At 38.5% G+C, this 20081-nt stretch overlaps 1 protein-coding gene across 2 annotated transcripts in view; it reads left to right on the top strand.

Moving 5' to 3' along the window:
- The window catches only part of LOC135202511 (saccharopine dehydrogenase-like oxidoreductase), a 71497-nt gene that overhangs the window by 32578 nt on the left and 18838 nt on the right, over positions 1 to 20081 (top strand). For both annotated transcript variants that reach the window (XM_064231944.1, XM_064231945.1), the window contains exons 4-8: positions 2091 to 2301; positions 14379 to 14428; positions 15291 to 15424; positions 17568 to 17805; positions 18635 to 18802. In XM_064231944.1, the coding sequence (XP_064088014.1) occupies positions 2091 to 2301; positions 14379 to 14428; positions 15291 to 15424; positions 17568 to 17805; positions 18635 to 18802 (801 nt within the window). The remainder of the gene's footprint in view (positions 1 to 2090; positions 2302 to 14378; positions 14429 to 15290; positions 15425 to 17567; positions 17806 to 18634; positions 18803 to 20081) is intronic.

Genomic DNA, 20081 nt, shown 5'->3' with positions numbered 1-20081 from the left:
GCATATTCTCTTCTGTCATCCATGTCTGACAAGAATGGTTCTATACCTTTCATTCCTTTTTTTGTTTAAGGTAGATGAGACTCCTTAGCTATGGCAAGCAGCTCTTCTAAGAAAAGGGCACTCCAGAATTATACCATGGTTCTCAAGTCTCAGATGATGCAAAAGCCTCAGTATCATTGCCCTCCACTGTCTTGGATTAGAGTTTTCTTGCTTGAGAATACTCTCAGGCAGACTCCAATGCATATTCTCTTTCTTGTGCTTTCATATTGTGTGCATTCAGATTTAAAAGGATGACCAAGGAAGCCTAATGGTTTGTCATGAGGTTGCCTTATATTTTCTTTACCTGAACTTCATTTTTATAACCATCACTAATGTCCTTCCTTCAGTTGAAGGGGCAGTACCAGAAGACGCACCTTGCCTTGTATGGTGTGTTGGCTCTGCTGTGTTTACAGGTTTTTTCCAATATTATCCTTGGCATTAATTCTGATAACCATTTTTATGCATGTGTATTATTATTACTCTTATTGTTCTTTGTTTTGAAGCATAACAATTTTCTTGATTCTCTAACACAGGCTGGAGATGTTTAGCAAAATCCAGGATCTGTTTTCTCGACCTTGCCATTGTTCTTTGATATATTGCCATATTTGTAGAATACATGGTAATATTAGTGGCCTTGTAGTTGTGTCCTTGACAGTATAGTATTGTATACAGAACTGTTTCTCAAACCATTCGTAATAAAATTGAATGCTATTTGTAGGGCAGTCATATGGCAGCGTAAAATGGGAATAAACACCCAGCTTTCCATAAGACTATAAATGTTGGTGCAATGAGGTCCAGTTTGTGGTAGGCATAATGACTTATTTCATCTATACAGTCTAGATTAAGACTTTCTGTTAACAAATTCAATGCTTGGCATAGGGAATGGTTGAATTCTGTTTCTCATACAAATTGCCAAGGCCTAAGAGCTTTGGGATTTTATTTCTGAAAGTAGGTGATAGTAAATTGTAAATAAGGCCACACACAAGTCGGATAATGGTAATTTTAATGAGTTTTCACCTTTGAATTGGTCACAATTTTGTAAGGAAGCAGAGCCTATTCCTATTATTCCTTTAAATATTTTTGTCAGTATTATAGATTAGGCAAATTTCCATCTGTTTGTTGTAGTGTATTGTCTACAAACACATAGGAAGAGGAATAGAGATAATTTGACATGGAAGACATGTATATCCGATTAGAGCTGTGTCTCAGAGAATTGTGCTTCAGTTGGGCATAATAAAATTGGCCTAGAAAAGAAACCCTTTTTGGTTCAACTCAGGGTTACTTTTAAATCTGGTGTGGACTCAACAGTTCTTCCTCTGCTTAAATCAAGTGGCTCTGTCACTCACTGGCCAAAGGAATAGACAACCTTTTACCTGTGTATTTGACTGGAGCCAGAGCAGAAGAAACACGGTATACCCCAGTGTTGTGAAATTCAGAATTTTTTACTTTGTTTTGTGTGATACTCTAAAGGTACTTGTAAGTTAATCATAATTATTACACTTGTTTTGGAAATGTAATGTTACTCCGTTAGGTAAAATGGTAATGATAAAAGTGAAAAAGATTTATGGAGACATGGTTTCTGGGAACGTTTACATTCTCGTAATTTTCCATATTTTGAACATTGTTCCCATTTTTGTGACCAAATATAGGAATGATCTTCCTAATTCTGTGGTTGAATTTGTTTTAACTTCTAACTTGGTGCCAATGTTTTCTTGCTGATGTGACTCACCTCATAGTTTTATATGTTACTAATTTTTAAAAATTATTCTTTACCTAATTTGATTTTCATTGTTCTCTTATAGCTGTAGTTGTACTTTTCACCTAAATTTACAGCTTGGTAACAATATTAATATTGCTATGAAGTAAAGTTTTCTTTGTTAAAGCTAAGTTACAATTGTTTTGTACCTGTGTTTAAGTTTCTGTTAAGTATAACTAAAGCTTAACTCAAATTTATAAGCCAGCCCTCACTATTTAGAATATATTGTGTTGATTTTTATGATAGTTAAAAACTTATTTTTTTTTTAAACTTTTATATAAAATTTTTTTTACAGTACCGATATTATGGTGAGAAAGTAGTTACTGCTTGCCTTAAGGGTGGAGCACATCATGTTGACATCAGTGGAGAACCTCAGTATTTGGAGACTATGCAACTGAAATACAGTGAAGAGGCAGCAGAGAAGAACCTGTACATTGTTGGTGCATGTGGCTTCGATTCTATACCTGCTGATTTAGGGACCTTGTTCTTGCAAGAAAAATTTCCAGGTACGACATTTTAGTGTGAGCCATATTTTCAAGATGAATTCAGTTGATGTACTGGTATGCTCAAGTTGTTAAAGTATTCACAAATATATTCTCTGCACAAAATTTTTCTATGAGGTGCTATAATGTGCTTGTAAATGTAAAGGCGTTCTCAGATGGCCTGGACATTTTTGAAGAATCTTTTTTGGTCATCAAAAGCCTATATGACTGAGCTGCTCCAATGCTTGTTTGTTCATATACAAAACAAACCTTCGGTCTTAACATTAGGATAAATACTCAGCACCAGCTGAAAACCGGTAAAGTTTAAAATAATTGTGTATGCAAGGGACTATTGGCATCTGTGCTTGGTCACGAGACAAGTGGAGCCACCCACATACCCATCATTAACTCGTGACCCAGTTAGTTATTTTCTTACCCCCTTTAAGTGCGGACGTGCTTTGCTCCGTCCTTTTAAAGCCGGTTTAGTTTGCCCCCTGTTATTTTCAATATGTGGTTTGGAATTCCTGGGTATGTGAACATGAAGCCTTCTCATGCTGCGAGACTTCCTGGATATCACAAGAAGCAGATAAATGCCCTGTTATTTTCTTTGTTGGATTTGACGTCGAAGTACTCATCGTGTAGTAAGTCGTAGGTGAAGAAAGTCTTAAGGTACGGTTAATAAGTTACTGTGCTTTGGAATATCGCATATTCATATGGATTGCTTGTAATCCAAAGCTTTGGTGTATCTGGATGTGCTTTGGGAAGTAATTATGACTAATTGTGCACCTTTCCCTGCGGGGGGAGGTGTGCATCGCCATCTTGTTTTCGTTCCAGATACGTGGGTAGAGAGGATGCAGGTGTGCGGTCGGCGTTAGGCTTATCAGGAGAACCAACCCAAGAAGGACAGTTGGTTTGATGTATAACGTCGTGTTGCCAGTCCCTTTTATCCTGATGTGCAGTGAATGGTGGTTGGATGCGTCGCCATCTGTAAAGAAGCAAAAAGTGCAACAAGGCAGCCTTTAATGTCAGGTTGCTATGCCTACGAGAATAACATCAACAGCCTTGCACTTCTATGAGGGTGCTGGCTATGCATTAGGGATGCTCAGTGACGTCATAAACATGGCGACTGCCATGACGTCACTTCACAGCTGCGGCCTACACGAAGACATGCTTCCATTTTCGTTTTGAGGTACAAGAGTACTTTACAACTCTGCTTTCGGATTGGAGATTTTTAATGCACATTGTTTTTGAGAGAAATTACAAGTGTTAGGAGATATAAGTCACATAATGGAAAAGATAAGTCTTTCCTCTGTATCCTTCCGCATACGTGTCATCAAGCTTAGGTGACTGGCTTTGATGCCAGTGCATTCTCCTGCCAATCCTGGAAAAATAGGGACTTCGTAGTTGATCCTAGAGCCAAGAGGAGAAGTTTCTTTTCCATCTTTGAGCTAGGATTGTTACATCCCTATTATATGAAAGCACAAGAAGTAGTTGTAATTGTTGAACAAGTGAATGATGGAAAGTTAGTCTAGTGTGGCTGCTGTGAAGAGTTGGAAAAGGCTAGAATCAGGGACATCGTGACTGATCCTCGTGCCAAGAGGAGAAGAATAATTTCTTCTTCATCTTCGAGCCAGGATTGTCACATCCTTGTAAAGTAGAAATGCCACAGAAGGTTGGGTCTCTTGATCTTGGCTGCAAGAGCACCATAAACAACCTCATGCTTCCATCAAGCGTGTTGACGTCATAGCCAAAACCGCTGGCAAATGGCGGTAGTTATGACGTCACAGCCTACTGATTCTCGATTTACTTCGCTGCCTCCGGAACCTAATACGCTTTCTGTCTCATTGGTACACATAGTAATGAAGAAACAGGATCTAGAGGTGAAAATGGCTAAGTAAGACAAAAAAGAAAAGGCGTGATTCGTTATCGTCTTCGTCTTCCTCTCTAGATGGTGTCATAGCTAAGTTCGATGGCATCACTGAGTGTACCAGTCAAGCGTTGGAGGATACGGGATTTCGTGACTGATCCTCGGGACAAGAGGAGAAGAGTAAATTCTTCTTCATCTTCGAACCAGGACTGTCACAGCCCAATCAGCAAGAAAATCAAGAAGTCAGTGGCTGGTAAGCTCAAAGCAATCGGACGAAGCCGTTTACAAAGAGTCCGAACGAGCGGAAGCGTCGACAGTCGCTGGACTAGCGGGCGACGTGGAGTTGCCAGTGGTGACTACAAAGAGTCTAAGAGAGACTACAATGTAGTTACTGAACTTGATACATAAGACGATGCTTTTACAAACGTTTTCCATGGACTCTAGATGTCAAGAGTAATGAAATATGATAAAATTGCTCTCATATTTGTAAATAGGATTGCAAACAGATACCTTCTCAAATCCTACTGACTATAATATTTTCAAGATCGAGCCATCAGCGGCCATTAAGGGGGCCGGCCGGCTAATGCCCTTTTTTAAGGACAGGACTTTGATATTCATACCACTTAATAAGGTGACTTGGGACATCTCCAAACCGCATATGATTTTCGCCTCTGACCTTTGGTTTTGTGACGCCAGGGCGATTTATCCCGAAAATAACAATTTTTCAAATTCTATCTCCTCCCTTGATATTTAATATTAAGACCTGGGATTACTACCATATATAGACCTGATGTAGACCTCCAATCGAATGGAGTTTTTTTTTCTAAAAGTCATTTTTTGCTAGATATGAATTTTCAATATGGTCAAAAAATAAACCCTATAAATCAGGAGAAAAAAATTTATAAAAAAAATACGAAACAAAAATTGGAAAAAAGGGCTCTATTTGATTGTTCTATAATGTCTTTCTGAGTTATATACCAAATTCCAATGTTATAGCTTTAAAACTAAGTGAGAAGATAGATTTTGAAGGTCAATAAGTATAGTTTTGAGATACGGGCGTTCAAAGTTTTCCTTCGTATTTCTATAAAGACAATATTAATAAATAATGATTATTATGAATGTATATTTGTTTTTTGTGTATTAATAAACCAAAACTATTTTATTTATCATAATTTAATCATAAATGATGATCCCTTTGCTCATATATCGCAGCCTGGGGCACTGCTTGAGGCAAGATGGGCCACTCCTTCCTACGCAATTCTCTCTCTCCCCTTCACTAACTCTGCTTATACAGCGAATTTTCCTTCTTCGTGTGTTAGCGAGATGTTTTCCTTGTATTTTCCTCTTTGGCATGATGAAATTCTTGCCCGAAACAAGATAAACAAACGTAATTGCAAGAGAATGAATCAAGAGGTGAAACTCGAAGGGGTACTACTTTTTTTACAAAGACAATTTAATAAATCATGATTATATGAATTTCATATTCCATTTTGGGTATTAAAAAAACAAAACTTTGTTATTTATCATAAATGAAGATCTCTTTGCTCAAAGATCGTAGCCTTAGGCACAGTGTGACGTGTGCTGTCAAGCAAGACGGGGGCGTTACTAAGCAACCCTCCCCTCTCTCTTCACTAACTACGCATAGATTATGATATTCTGTAATAATACTTGAGCGATTTTTCTTCGTCTGTATGTTAGCGAGATGTTTCCCTTGTCTTTTCCTCATTGGCATGATGAAATTCTTGCCGAAACATACATAAACATACTTGAAAGCAGGCGAATGTCAGACGTGAAATGGAACATGTAGACTGCTTGACGTCTGTGATCGCACTAATGGACTGGACTTGGTGGTAGCTTGAGCCTGAAGTCTCCTTCTCGACTCGGGGAATGTCTACAGATGCCATTTCTCCCAATTTCTTTGACAATAATTATCAAAATTTACGATAATAGAAGAAATATTGCATTTTCTTGTACGGATCAATGTTTTAAGGCTATTTGAGTTACGTTACTAATTACCCTGTAACTACGAAAGTAAGAGGAATTTTGACGAAATATTTCGTATACGTATTCTCAATTGCCATATGAAGCTCCATGAATTTTTTCATGACTTTGCATTTTTCGCCCTATACCTCCATATATAGAGGTTCCGGCCGGCCCCCTTAAAGATCAAAGGTGCCGATGCCATATGGTTGGACGACCATGACGTATGTAAATAGATACCTTCTCAGATCCTACTGACTATTTGAGATTGAGCCATCAGTGGCCATTATAGATCAAAGATGCCGCAGCCGTATGGTCGGACGGCCATGACACACCCAGACGTTTGTCAGAGGGTAGGAGTGAGTTAACGTCTCCTGTGGCTATAACAGTGTGTTAGAACCGTAGGGAAGAGAAAACCAAGAGTTTCTGGCTTCGTATGAGGAGGTGATTGATTTGATTAGTCAATTCAATAACCTTTTGGGAGCACGGAGACACCTGCCAACATGCTTCCTCCGGGGATTGACATGGTGTTTGGTTTGAAAAAGGATACGAAAGTGTATGAATTACCTTGTTCTAGTCATGTAGAGTCCGTTTTTCAACACGTAAAATGCATGGATTGATGGAAGGATATGGATTATGTACTCTTAGTGATCGTATGCAGCCTGAATGGTGGGAATTAGCATACTTTGGGTTGTCTCCAGAAAACTTCAAACCTTTACAGGTAAGAAGAATTCCCATGTTTTATATACTTGTTGGTATAAGCTGGTTTCTTCCTATAAGAATATTGACCAAACTCTTCAACTCTTACACAAGTAGTTAAAGTTAACTGAAAGCTTGGTTCCTTCGAAAGTACTGTAGAACCATTCTTCTTAGTGAAATCGAATGGAAACTTAAGTCGAAAGGAAGAGGTGAATGGCTTTCTTTCGTCACTTAAGATAGCCAAGCCTAAGTAGGGCACTTGTAACCTAAGATGCTATAGCCAGGATAATTGGGTCTTACCTTTTAGCCTAACAAGTGGTTATATTCGTAGCCTATTCCAGCCAGTCCAAGTCTACTGCTATTATCTTAGTTAATCTGAGTAGTAGTTCTTAGCTTAGACTGTGCGAACTAATTGGTTTTGGTATGCATGTGCTGGCTTGGACCAGCTAATGGTTGCGGTTTAGTTTTCAAACCTGCATTTACTATCTGAGATTTACTATCTGAGATTAGTCTGAGTGGTACAATTCTTAGCTTAGCCGGGTCTGCTTAGCCTAACTCATAGGTTAGATGGTTCCGACATACATGGCGTACATGTCGACTTAGCCTAACAGTGGGTTGATGACTTAACATGGTCTGGCTGCTTGAACATGCCCTTACTATCTTACGTTGGGTGAATTAGTAAGGTTATGAGTATAGCCGAGCATAGAGTAGTGCCTAGGCTACCCATGCGAAACACTTTTACCACCTCAGCCTAGAAGCTTGTGGTTGTAGGTAGCCTAGCATGGATAGCCCAAACTTTCTTGAATGACTTTACCCTAACATAAGTCATTTAGTTTCTAGATTAAGCTAGTCTATACTAGCCTAGCCTAGTTAAGAGTACATCTCGTATGGACTTAACCTACCCTAAGTGATGGAGGAGTTAGCCTAGCCTAATTGGCAATGTTAACATACCCTAACCTAACCAAACCAGGGTCCTAGCCTAATTGAAAGAGTTAACATAGCCTAACCTAGCCAAACCAGGGTCCTAGCCTAATTGGAAGGGTTTAACAGCCTAACTTAACCAAGCCAGGGTCAACCTGGTCTTGCCAACTTAAAATAAGTTCTAGGTTAACCTGGAATCTGCAAATGGGTCTCTTCCATACTGGTCTAGTTTCTATATTGAAGTCATGAACTTAACATAGAGGGTTCGAGATTCAGTTGGCTAGAGCAAGGCATTAGTACCTCATCATATCTGGAAGGGGAAAGTGGGGAGTTTCCCATTCTTCAAGAGTGAGGTAGGGCGAAGTGACGTTGGGTACAATTCTGTGCTAGGTTACTCGAGAATAGCACCATGATGGTTTCTGGCATTAGAGGATTTCCCTTTGGAGGGTAGCGTATTGAACATATGCCCGTATATTGTAACTGGTCACTGCATAAGGTGTTTTGTGGTTGGGATTTTAGGTTTTACAAAAACACTGAGCTGTTTAATAGCTCTCCTAGGGTTGAGGGCTGGCCTGAAGGATTGGATATTTTTTTACGTGGCTAGGAACCAATTGGTCACCTTGCAATGGGACCTGCAGCTTATTGTGGGATCTGAACCGCACGATATCGATAAATTATTTTCTATCACCAGAAATAAGTTTTTCTGATTCCGTGTTGGCCGAGATGGGAGTAGAACCTCGGACCACCGGTTTGGCAGATGAGTGCACAAACCACTCGTCCAGAGAGGAACTCGTATAATGGAAAAACCATGTAATAGCTGTCTCAGGGGTTTCACCCTTCGTGGAGCCTGAGGATTCCATTTGCGATACGGGTAACAACCTGGAGGTTACCCAAACTCTAGGTTCTACCTGTTCCGCCATGTCCAGAACGGAAGGATGGGTTCCAGTAATTAAGGAGGACCCAGGATGAGTGACTGATAGTGTTTATCGTAGCACAATCATCGCTACCATGTTCATGTGGGGAAGAGGCACCACTGATAGGTAGAATTAATATCTCAAGGTTTGGAGGTTGACCAGTATCCCCTTTCGAACTAATAGTTCTAAGTTTTTGGGTGTAGAGTGTCACCTTGGACGTAACACAACTCCAAAGGTCGTTAGCTCACATATGCAGAATGACTCTTTGGCTGTGACTGCCTGTATAGTGGACGTTTCTGTCCATTAAAGGTATCTGGTCAGTAGCCAAATATCTGGTGGAGAGGTTGTCAGAACAGAGGGAAGAATCTCTGTAATTACATGTTTACATGCATGCTGATATACATTGGACTGGTGATTGGGCATGTGAATATCGCTTCACACTGACTAATCTTCAGATGAATCAAGAGCAGTGAAGTGGATGGGGCACATAAGAACTCCGATCTGATAAGTGAAAACATACTCTGTATCAGAGTAGACTTGACGGACTACCACCAGGCACATACATCAGTCACGTTACAGGAAACTGACCGTGGATGGGGGTCTTCCTCTGACCTTGGTAGAGTGGGAGTACTCGTTAACCAGGGTTTTGATGGTAGAGTGGGAGCACTCATTAACCAGGGTTTTGACATAGACTCAAAAGTAGTTACGAACATCAGTTCCAATTGGCCCCGGAATCCGACTCAAAAGTAGTTACGAACATCAGTTCCAATTGGCCCCGGAATCCGGGATAATGTAATGATACATTTGTTAGTCATGCTCAGTACGGTGTGAGTATGTGTGAGAGACCTTCAGCAGGGCCAGCTTTGACTTGTCAAAGTACTCTGTGGTTATAGAAAGAACTACGTCACCTAGAACATTAAGGTGGTAGACGTATAGGAACAGGCCAAACAGAGGCGATTGGTCAAGCCTATTCCTTGTTTGTAAAGTTGTACCAATGAGGTTATACAGAAGAGAAGGTCATCAGAGGAGTATGGGCCTTCTGGCATTTAAGAACATATCTGTTAAAATGATCGTGACGGTTGGTCTGTGACTGTATCGAAGCTCAAAATTGAGCAATTTTAAGGAGGTGTCTGTCTGTTCATTGAAATTTGAGAGTGGGTTCTTTGTTATGAAAACCACTTTCAATTTCTTGTATATATATAGAAATATATATAAGGTTGCCCAGAGGTCCTTGGACACAATATCCTTTGGTCCTTTGGTGGCTGCTCAACAAATGGTGTAACTCATCCAGTACCCCTGGTGGGTCAGTTGGTATCTTGTCTTAGATGATGGTATGAATGTGAAATGGGGAAGTTAACTGGCCTCTTTCCTTTTCAAATTTGTCTCCTTTACTTAGGGCAGTAAGAAGAGAGTTCCATCATAAGCTGGAATGGACAAGGTACAGGTGAGTGAAGTGGCCATACTGTTAGGGTTAGTATCAGTAAGATACCTATCAGTAGTAGACATTCCTCTCTTTAGCAAGGGGGAGAGGAATAATGATAAACCTACATGAGTGGATGAATTGGTTTGTTAGGGGAACAGATCTTCTTATCTTCCTCGGACGCAATTAACTATGACATTGTGTAAAAACGCAGAAGTCTGACTATGGTATTCATATATGTCTTAGATTCGGAAATACTGGTCAGTCCAGTTGGTTAATAGTAGTACTTACCTCCCACCAAGAGTAAGTCTATCCTAATGTTAAGACCGAAGGTTTGTTTCATATATGAACAAATGACAAATTTTTAACTAATTTGTATTTTTCATAATTTACAAACCTGAGGTCTTAACATACAAAGGCCCTCCTCTAACCACCCCTCTATCAACTAACCTGGGTTGGAAGAATAACTAATGGGGTCATGAGTTAATGAGGGGTATGTGGTTGGCTCCACATGTCTCGTGACCAAGCACAGATGCCAATACAGTAGTACCTCGAGATACGAAAGGCTCAACTTACGAAAAATCCAAGTTACGAAAGCAAAGACGAAAAATTTTACTGCTCTACATACGAAAAGTTTTCAAGATACGAAAGGTTTCTGAAAGTCCGAGATTCGCCCCATAACAATTTTGAAACTTGCGCCGCACGCCGCCATCTTAGTTATAGTAGACTCGCCACCATCCTCCTGCTCTCCATTGGTTCCTGATGCTAGCCAAGCCATGAGATCCTTCTCTCTAATTGGACAGCATCCCTCCCATCATGCATCTTCTATACGTACGTGTTGGCGTGTAAGGCACCGGCCACTCCGCACCCGAAACTTTACCGTACGCAATTGGCTTTCGTTCGCTCCGATTTCGTTTAGTAATGTAAATTCGTTAGTGATTTCGTTGCAGTACATATTATCGTGTTGTGTGAAGACTGTATTGTGTAACTTTACGTAAGTTAGCGTAGTCATGGGTCCCAAGAAAGTTGACATTGGGCACGGGAAAGGAAGCTCATGCTCCTCTTTGGGAGAGCAAAGATGGAGATCATAAAGAAGTACGAAGCTGGTATGCGATTGAGTGATCGCAAAGGAATACGGCCGTAATCCGTCGACAATAGGCACCATCCTTAAACAGAAGGATGCCATTAAAGCAACTACACTGTCGAAGGGCATCACTATTTTGTCCAGCAAGAGGAGCCATGTGCACGACGAGATGGAACTTCTGCTCCTCATCTGGATAAAAGACAAAGAAATCGCTGGCGATACAGTAACGGAGACGGCAATCGCTCACAAGGCCAGTGCTATTTTCGGCGATTTGATTGCGCAGGCGGAAGACGACGGAGGGGAAGAGACTTCAACGCCAACCCCAGAGTTCAAGGCTTCGCATGGCTGGTTCGAGAAATTCCGTAAACGGACTGGCATCCATTCGGTGGTGCGTCATGGGGAGGCTGCCAGCTCGGACACGAAAGCGGCCGAAGCCTTTAAAAAGACGTTCGACGAGGAGATGACCAAGGAAGGCTACAGTCTCAGCAAGTCTTCAACTGTGATGAGACTGGCCTTTTTTGGAAAAAAATGCCTCGTCGGACATACATCACGGAGGAAGAGAAGAAGCTACTCGGGCATAAGCCTATGAAAGACAGGCTTACGCTCGCACTTTGTTCGAACGCCAGTGGGGATTGCAAGGTGAAGCCCCTACTGGTGTATCACTCCGAGACTCCTCGAGCCTTCAAGGCCCACAAAGTGTTGAAGGAGAAGCTTCCAGTGATGTGGAGGGCTAATGCAAAAGCCTGGGTAACGAGGCTTTTGTTCACCGAGTGGGTAAATCTGTGTTTCGGCCCAACTGTGAGGAGTTTTTTGGAAGAGAAGCGCCTCCCCCTGAAATGTCTGCTGGTGTTGGACAATGCCCCTCCCCACCCTCCTGGCCTCGAGGAAGATATCCTAGCGGAGTATTCCTTCGTTAAGATTCTTTTTCTTCCGCCCAACACCACCCCTCTCCTCCAGCCCATGGACCAGCAAGTGATAGCAAACTTTAAGAAGCTGTACACGAAACATCTTTTCAAGAGATGTTTCGACATCACTGATACCACAAACCTCACCTTACGTCAATTTTGGAAGGAGCATTTCGACATCGTCATTTGCATCCGACTCATCGACCAAGCTTGGCAGGAGGTTTCGAGGCGAACCTTGAATTCCTCGTGGAGGAAACTCTGGCCTGATGCCGTATCCACCCGAGACTTCGAGGGATTTGACGTGGGCGAAGCTGGTGCTGCAGAGTCAGAAACAGTTGGCGATCCCGAAATTGTTTTGGAACCAGATCTTGACGAGATCGTTGACTCGGCAAGTCCATGGGGCTGGTCGTCGACGAGGACGACATCAACGACCTTCTCGAGGAGCACCAAGAGGAGCTTACGACGGATGACCTGAAGGAGTTGGAGGCCATGCAACATAACGTCGTTCAAGAGGAGTTCTCTAGCAGCGGCGAGGAAGAGGAGGAGGAGCCTATGACAACGGCAGAAATTAAGGATATTCTAGGCGCTTTTCATAAAGTGCAATCGTTTTATCGAAAAAGACACCCCGAAAAGGCTCACACAGGTCGTATGCTTGCGCAGTTCGATGACGTTTGCCTGAGTCGTTTCAGGAACATTGTGAAAAGTAGGCAGAAGCAATCTTCCTTGGATCGTTATTTTTTAAAGAGGCCTTCAGCATTAGCAGGAGTAAGCAAAAAGGAAGAACCAAGTGATAAAAAAACAAAGTTGAAAGCAAAAAGGAAGAACCAAGTGGTGAAAAACAGAATGTTGAAAGTGGTGATGAAGTTGAAATTCTGTAAAAAAAAAAAAAAAGGCTATGTAAAAGTAAAAAGTAAAAAATAAAAAAAAATAATTTTTTTTTTTTTTTACATAATTTCTAGATTTTTGTAAGTTAAAGTGTTACAGTTTTGTTAAGGTATTTCGTAAGTTTTATTTTTATAGTTTTCCTTAAATTTTGTATGTGTTTTCGTAAAGTTAAGTGCACGTACGTACGTACGTTATCTGCCGTTTGTCTTCCTCCTCCTCTGCCGCCACTATCGGAGATAGCCTCACTCGAAAGGTAAGCTTCCACATTTTACGTTACAGTAATAATATTTCTTGTACACTAATATGCACTTTATTTACAGGTTTTGGATTTTTATTCTTAATTTAGGTATTGAATGGTCCAAATTGTTGTAGTATTTCATTGTTTATAGGTCAATTTAGGTTTATTATGAAATTTAATGGGGTGTTTTTGGAGGGCTTGGAACGGATTAGCCATTTTACATGTAAAATGTGTTCCAAGATACGAAAAACTCATTATACGAAGGCCGCCTCGGAAAGGATTAATTTCGTATCTTGAGGTACCACTGTAGTCCCTTGCATACACAATTATTTTAAACTTTACCGGTTTCCAGCTGGCGCTGAGTATTTATCCTAATGTTAAGACCTCAGGTGTATTTATCCTAATGTTAAGACCTCAGGTTTGTTAAGTTATGAAAAATACAAATTAGTTAAAAAATTGTCATTTTAGCCTTGTTTTTGTGCAGATTTTCATCACAGTTGGTAGGGCAATGCCTATTGTTGCTGAAAATTATACCGTATAGTGTTATATTTTAATATTGTATAAGTATCTCTCTTGTTAACTTGATCCTTTGACTGTAATGCTGTTGAAGAAAAATAGTTGAAAGTAGCTTAAAGAATGTTTAGTAGTTCATGTTGATGTATATTTTTACTGTTTCATGGTATGATTCTTTAAAAGATCTGTATATTCAGATCTCCAGTAATTGTATTAAAAACAAACATTCCTAATTGTTTAAGTTTTAAGGACAAAACATTTATTCCTAATTGTTTCACTAAAATAATAGCCCTCACCTTTTTACACTAAAACTACAATGCTCAAGAGTGGCCTCACTTAATTTAATGTAATTAAGTCAAAGATAACTGTACTCATGTATTGAGTGAAATATTTTCCCACCGAGAGTACACAATAGTCTATCGTGTCATTTGATAGCAATGAATCTTCCAGTCATGAACTTTGTCAGTACTTGAAAAGCATTGTCTAAGTAATAGGGACAGTGTAAGAGAGATTGGCATATGCCTTAACTGTAAATTTTAAGTATTTTCAGTTTTATTAGTGATGAGAGAAAATAATTTGATTAGTGTTAGTTAGTAGGTTGGAAATTTTATGATTTCTGTAAACATTAGTGGTGGTGTTGGCATTCAGCCCCAATTTAATTTTTTATTTTTACAGGAGACTTAAATTCCGTTGAAATGGTTGTTGGATTTGATGACACCTCCGTTGTAAGTATTGCTTGAGATGTTTGTAAGTGCATCCTATATATAGCACTCCCTGTAGTGGGTTAGTGCACCCTTGTGGTGCACTGTAGGCATTTACTTAGGATCTGTGCAGCATCCCTTCTGCCCCTAGCTTTATGCTGTTTCTTTCATCTACTTTTCATCCTCTTCTAACAATTGATTCATAGTGCAACTGCAAGGTTTTCCTCCTGTTAGACTTTTCAAACCATTTTACTCTCAATTTCTGTTTCAGCACTGAATGATGTTGTGTTGCAGGTCCTAGCACTTGGCCTTTGCCCTAAGTTCTACATTTTATTGTGTGTGTTACAGATAGCATTGGATTTTATTGTTTTGCCTCTTTAAGGTTTTCTTTCCCCCTTCAAGTAAGGATAATCTTGCTGAGGGAACATAATTCCTATAATTCAAGGTTTAATGGGTTCACTTTTTACACCCTTCCTTTCTCAACAGAATTATTAAACTAATCTCTACTACTGGTGATATACCCATCCATATATATTTTTCTATTCACTTATATTAGAAGAGGAAGTAACTGGAGTTTTGTAAAAAATATCCCAGCTTTATTAGAAGAGCCTGAAGCATTTGGTGGGTGGGAAGAGACCAGAGCGAGTGGATGGTAAGTAAAAAACAGAAAACAGTACAGCTGGGGTAGCCTAAGGATTGCTGCAGTGAACCTTGAGTACTATCTGCATTGTGCCTTGCAAGGTAGTGTTTTGAAAGATGTTAAAAAACAGTAATAGTTCATGTTTTTATTGAGCTATTCATTAACTGGTTGGAAGCCAGCTCTGCTAAATATTCTAAGTGAAATGTGGCATTTACCTGTAAGTATATCAAAAGTTATATGTTTCAGGGGAGTTCCAGTATAAATTTCACCACCATGGAATGTGCTGTTCTTGGACTAGCACATAGCAAGGAGCTCAAGGGTATCCGTAAAGAGTTATTCCCAACACCACTTCCTAAACCATCTTTCCGACCCAAACCAAGGTGAGTTAATGTGAGTTGGTTAGTTTCTTGAATTTCTTTTGTGTGTGTGTCAGTATATCAAGTAATAGTGGCGTGCTTCCAAATAACACATCTAGCTGATGTGAAACTGCATTTTAACTCTCAAGACTATCTCAGTGTTGTAGCTGAATAAACACCTAGCCTAACTAATATATAAAAATTATTTATTTACATTCTCTTGTTGTATTGTTTAAAAGTCAGCTTATGACCTTAATAAACTAAAGAAAGACTTACGAACCCAACTTACAAACATGATATGAGAGCACTCAAAACCTTCCGTCAACACCGCTAGCTCCTGAATCCCTCCCATCACTATTTTTTTTTTTTTTTTTAACTATCGTCTACTGTACGTATTATGCCATCACAACAACTACCATTGCCTCATTCCAAACATGATGAGAGGGCTGGCTTTACAAACACCCAATAAAAGTAACCGCATACTTTGTATTTTTTAAGTGTATAATGCCTACACCTACTTCACTAACCCATTGAATGGGACTAACAAAATTATGATTAAATTTATAAAACTACTGTATGTGATATATTAATCTGAATTACCTGTCCTTTATTCATGTGAATAATGAGACTTAAAAACTAACAGATAATCAGTAGCCTCTTGACAAGAGTAAAATTTGGTGTGTCTAAGGCCTCAAACATGGCTTGACTTCCATCACACTCAAATAGGTGTTGATGCTGATCTTAATATGGGATCATGCAGTGAAGTCATTCATATTTCAGAATTAAAAACATTTCTTAAATCTTAATGGGATGAGTTAACGCTCAAAATGGTAACTTCATGTTGGCAGTCCATAAGGAATTATTTTTAAGACTTATTGGCATCTGATAAAGATGATGTTAAGAAAACAACTTTTTAAATAATCAGTAGAACAAGACAAAAAAATAGGAAGAACCAGCAATGGGGATATTACAGAAATTAAGGGGTGTTCAAAACAAAATTCCAAAAACCTTTAGTAGTAATACAAAGCACTGTCAAATTTGGTCTGTGAGTGCTTATAATTGTGTTAGTCTGCTTGTATAAAAAAGTACTATTAAGTTAAAAAGGAGCCAGTAAAATGCAAGCACAGCTTTTAATGATTTCAGAGCAGGATTGTATTTTGTATCTTTAATATGATCAAGTAAATTAGGGTGACTGTATGTAAACCAGAACTTTCCAAGCTTTTGATTTTTGTACAAATATTGCACAACAGGAGTATGATTTGATAAAAGGTAAAATTATTGTGAGGGATAAAAATGAACAGACTTTTGTATTCTGATGTTGCATAATGAAATTTTTAATTTTGCTGACCCAAATGTTACATCCATATTACCCTTATAGAGGGTAATATTTAGAAAACAATACTTACAATTTATTATCTTGTTTCTAGATACATGTGTGGTTCATTTGATAGCTGCAATATATCGCTTGCCATATGATTAAACTGGCACATGACACACGTACTTCAGTAAAATCATATTAATTACCATTGGTAATCAATCATGTGACTTCATTTCATAGTACTGTATGTTTAGTTACTGATCTTGATGGTGTTACATATTGTATATCATTTAATTTTAGAATGGATCTTACCTAATGTTAAGTTAAGCTTCTCTTTGCGCCGTTTGACTGACGCACTAGGACACACTCTGTAATCGCCTGTTCTCCACCAAGTGATGTTGGAATATTTACGTTCTTGTCAGAATTTTTCATGCCTTGTTCTTGTGCAGATGGTGTGATTTGGTGTTAGTAATAATTTGGAGCACTTCTGGCTAATTTTATCCTGTACAGTAGTGTGCTTGCTTTCTGTAGGTAAGATTTATTCCAAATAGTGGTGAAGATTTTTATGATAAAATTAATTATTTGGGTACTTACTAACTGCTAGTGGAAACCCAGCCAGCCTATCCATGAAGAATTCTGACAAGAATGTAAATATTCCAGTGCCACTTGTTGAGAAACAGATGATTACAGACAGAGTCCTGTTGGGTTAGTCAAGCGCATTTTATTTTTATTTTTATTTTGAATGCCGATCACACCTAATAGCACAAAGATATGTTTAAGCCAACTTTAGCAGTAGGTACGTATCCAAATTTTATAACAATTTTTAAAATTATTTTTATATACTTTCAGAGGTAACTTGTTCTATAGTGAAGAAGCTCAACGTTGGTGCTTGCCAAACATGGCATCAGACCGCTCTGTAGTGTTACGAACACAGCGTCTCAATTATGAACTAGAAAAAATGAGACCTGCTCAGTTCAGTGCCTACTTTGGAATGTCTTCTCTGTTGACAGCTATAGGAGGGATTCTTTTTGGAATTTTCTTTTATGCTATGGCATCTTTCTCATATACCAGAACCCTGTTACTGAAGGTGAGTTTAAATGAATAACTATAAGATGTGAAGAAATTTTAAGTATTCATATTTCCACCCAAGTACATCGTCTTCAGCTTTTTTTTTACATTTTTCTTAGCTGTGGATGATGTGGTCTGCAGTTGCTAACTATGTTACTGTGACTTCTTTTTTTTTTTACTAACATTGAGTATCCAGCATCATAATAAGCTTACGGCATATAGCGCACTTTGGTAATAAAGCGTTATATGAGGATAGTTTAGAATGAGCGATCTTCAATCTTTTTCTTGAAAAAACTGGTAATGAATTACAGTAAAAAAAAAAAAAAAAAAAAAAAAAAAAAAAAAAAAAAAAATTGTCCCACTTATGCCAACACAAGTTAGTATCCCTGGATTACTTGTACATTACTGTATTTTAATGGTAAAGTAGACTGTAGTATGTAAGTGCATTTTATGTGGTTAAAACCTAATAAACTTTGCTTTTCTGTACATTTCTGCCCATATGGATCATTAGTAGGTTTACATGATTGGCCACAAAACTAAAAAAAAAAATGTTTCATATAATTATTGATGAAAAATCTGAGTTATCAAATATGCAAACCCAAACATTTGAGGTTCAACTATAAGTCAGACTAAATATTTGTAATTTAAAAGTAGAAACACCTGCATTCCACCCTGAAACCAACTCTCAAATAAGTATACAGTACTGTACTTAATTTATGTTGATATGGTAGAGAGAATTATAGTTTTTCATATATGTAAAGTACAGTTCAACAAATAGAGATTTTGGCTAAACAGTTTGATTGTATATTTCATTAAAAAGTAGATAATATACAGTATTTTTTTTCCAGTATCCAGAAATCTTCACCTTTGGTGTTTTTTCAAGACAAGGACCTGAACGATCAACATTGAAAGGCCTAAAATTCTGCATCACTCTTACTGGAAAGGGATGGGATAGCAAGCTGGAGGATCCTGCTGAACAACACACAGAACCTCCCAATACAACAAAGACAGTAACGGTAAAGATATGGGTTTTATATTTTTTATAGGGCATCCAAAAAACTATTTTTGAAGTAAAGTAGCTTAACATTATATGTGAAGTCAGTATGATTGTAGTATGAAGAATATTTATCAGAGAAATGAGGAATTATTGGTTATCTCTTGTATATTGATTCTCCTTTAGTTTACTCTTCTGCTCATCTCTTTTATCTTTAGTGTATAAGAGTGATGTGATATCATCTACAATGTACACCCAAATTGATGCTCACTTCCAGTATCGCATTTTTTTTCCTATGAACACCATCTTTGGAAACTTGAAGTCAGTGACCCCTTTTGGGCTTGTTCCATAATGACTAGTGTTCATCTTTTGAATAATAATAATAATAATAAGCGCCTCAGTGGCATAATCGGTATTGTCTTGGTCTGCCACCTCAGTGGCTGTAAGTTAGATTCTCGGGCATTCCACTAAGGGGTGAGAGATGCTTATTTCTGGTGATAGAAGTTCACTCTCAACGTGGTTCGGAAGTCACGTAAAGCCGTTGGTCCTGTTGCTGAATAACCACTGGTTCCATGCAGCATAAAAACACCATAAAAACAAACAAATAATAATAATAAATAATAATAAATAATAATAGTTAATAGTTAATAATAATATATTGAAAATTTGAATCCTGGAAAATAGACTGATAGGACAGATGTACTTAGTGAAATGCCTAGGTACCTGTATTAGGAAGTGAAGATTGGCTTTAGGAATTATGCAGAGCAATTGAATCTTAACTGAGTCATATTACTTCAGATATGAAAATTCAGTACTGTACAGTCATCAAAATTTTAATTTTAATTTATTATTATAAAGGATTAGTTTATCCAGACCTCTGAGCCTAACAATGGCTCTTCTCAAGCTGGCTTTAATTTAAAAAAAATGTTTCAAATCATTATAGTATTCTAGTTTTAAATCATTATAGTATTCTACACCTGCTATGCCTTTATAATCATTATAGTATTCTACACCTGTTATGCCTTTGTATCAGTGAAGGATAAGGGAGCACTCTGACTTTGTTATTGCATTTAACTTTTATTTTAGGGAAGTCTGATTAGCCAAGGAAGAATATAATTTATATAGGCAGTTTTTTTAGTTTGACTTCCTGAATGTTACTTGAAGCTGGCTATCTACTTTTGGTGTTATCAGTTAGCATAACCAGGTCCTTGACTTACCCCTTGAATTGGATATGGCTGGGCCAAGGATTTTTTTTTTTTCCCAAGGGGAGGGGAGGAATTTGAGCAAGACAATTCAAGAAG

The sequence above is a fragment of the Macrobrachium nipponense genome, chromosome 30 (genome assembly GCF_015104395.2).
Source record: "Macrobrachium nipponense isolate FS-2020 chromosome 30, ASM1510439v2, whole genome shotgun sequence".
In the NCBI taxonomy this organism is placed as follows: domain Eukaryota; kingdom Metazoa; phylum Arthropoda; class Malacostraca; order Decapoda; family Palaemonidae; genus Macrobrachium; species Macrobrachium nipponense.
Note: the sequence above shows the minus strand (reverse complement) of the source record. Positions and strands in the feature narration are given on the sequence as shown.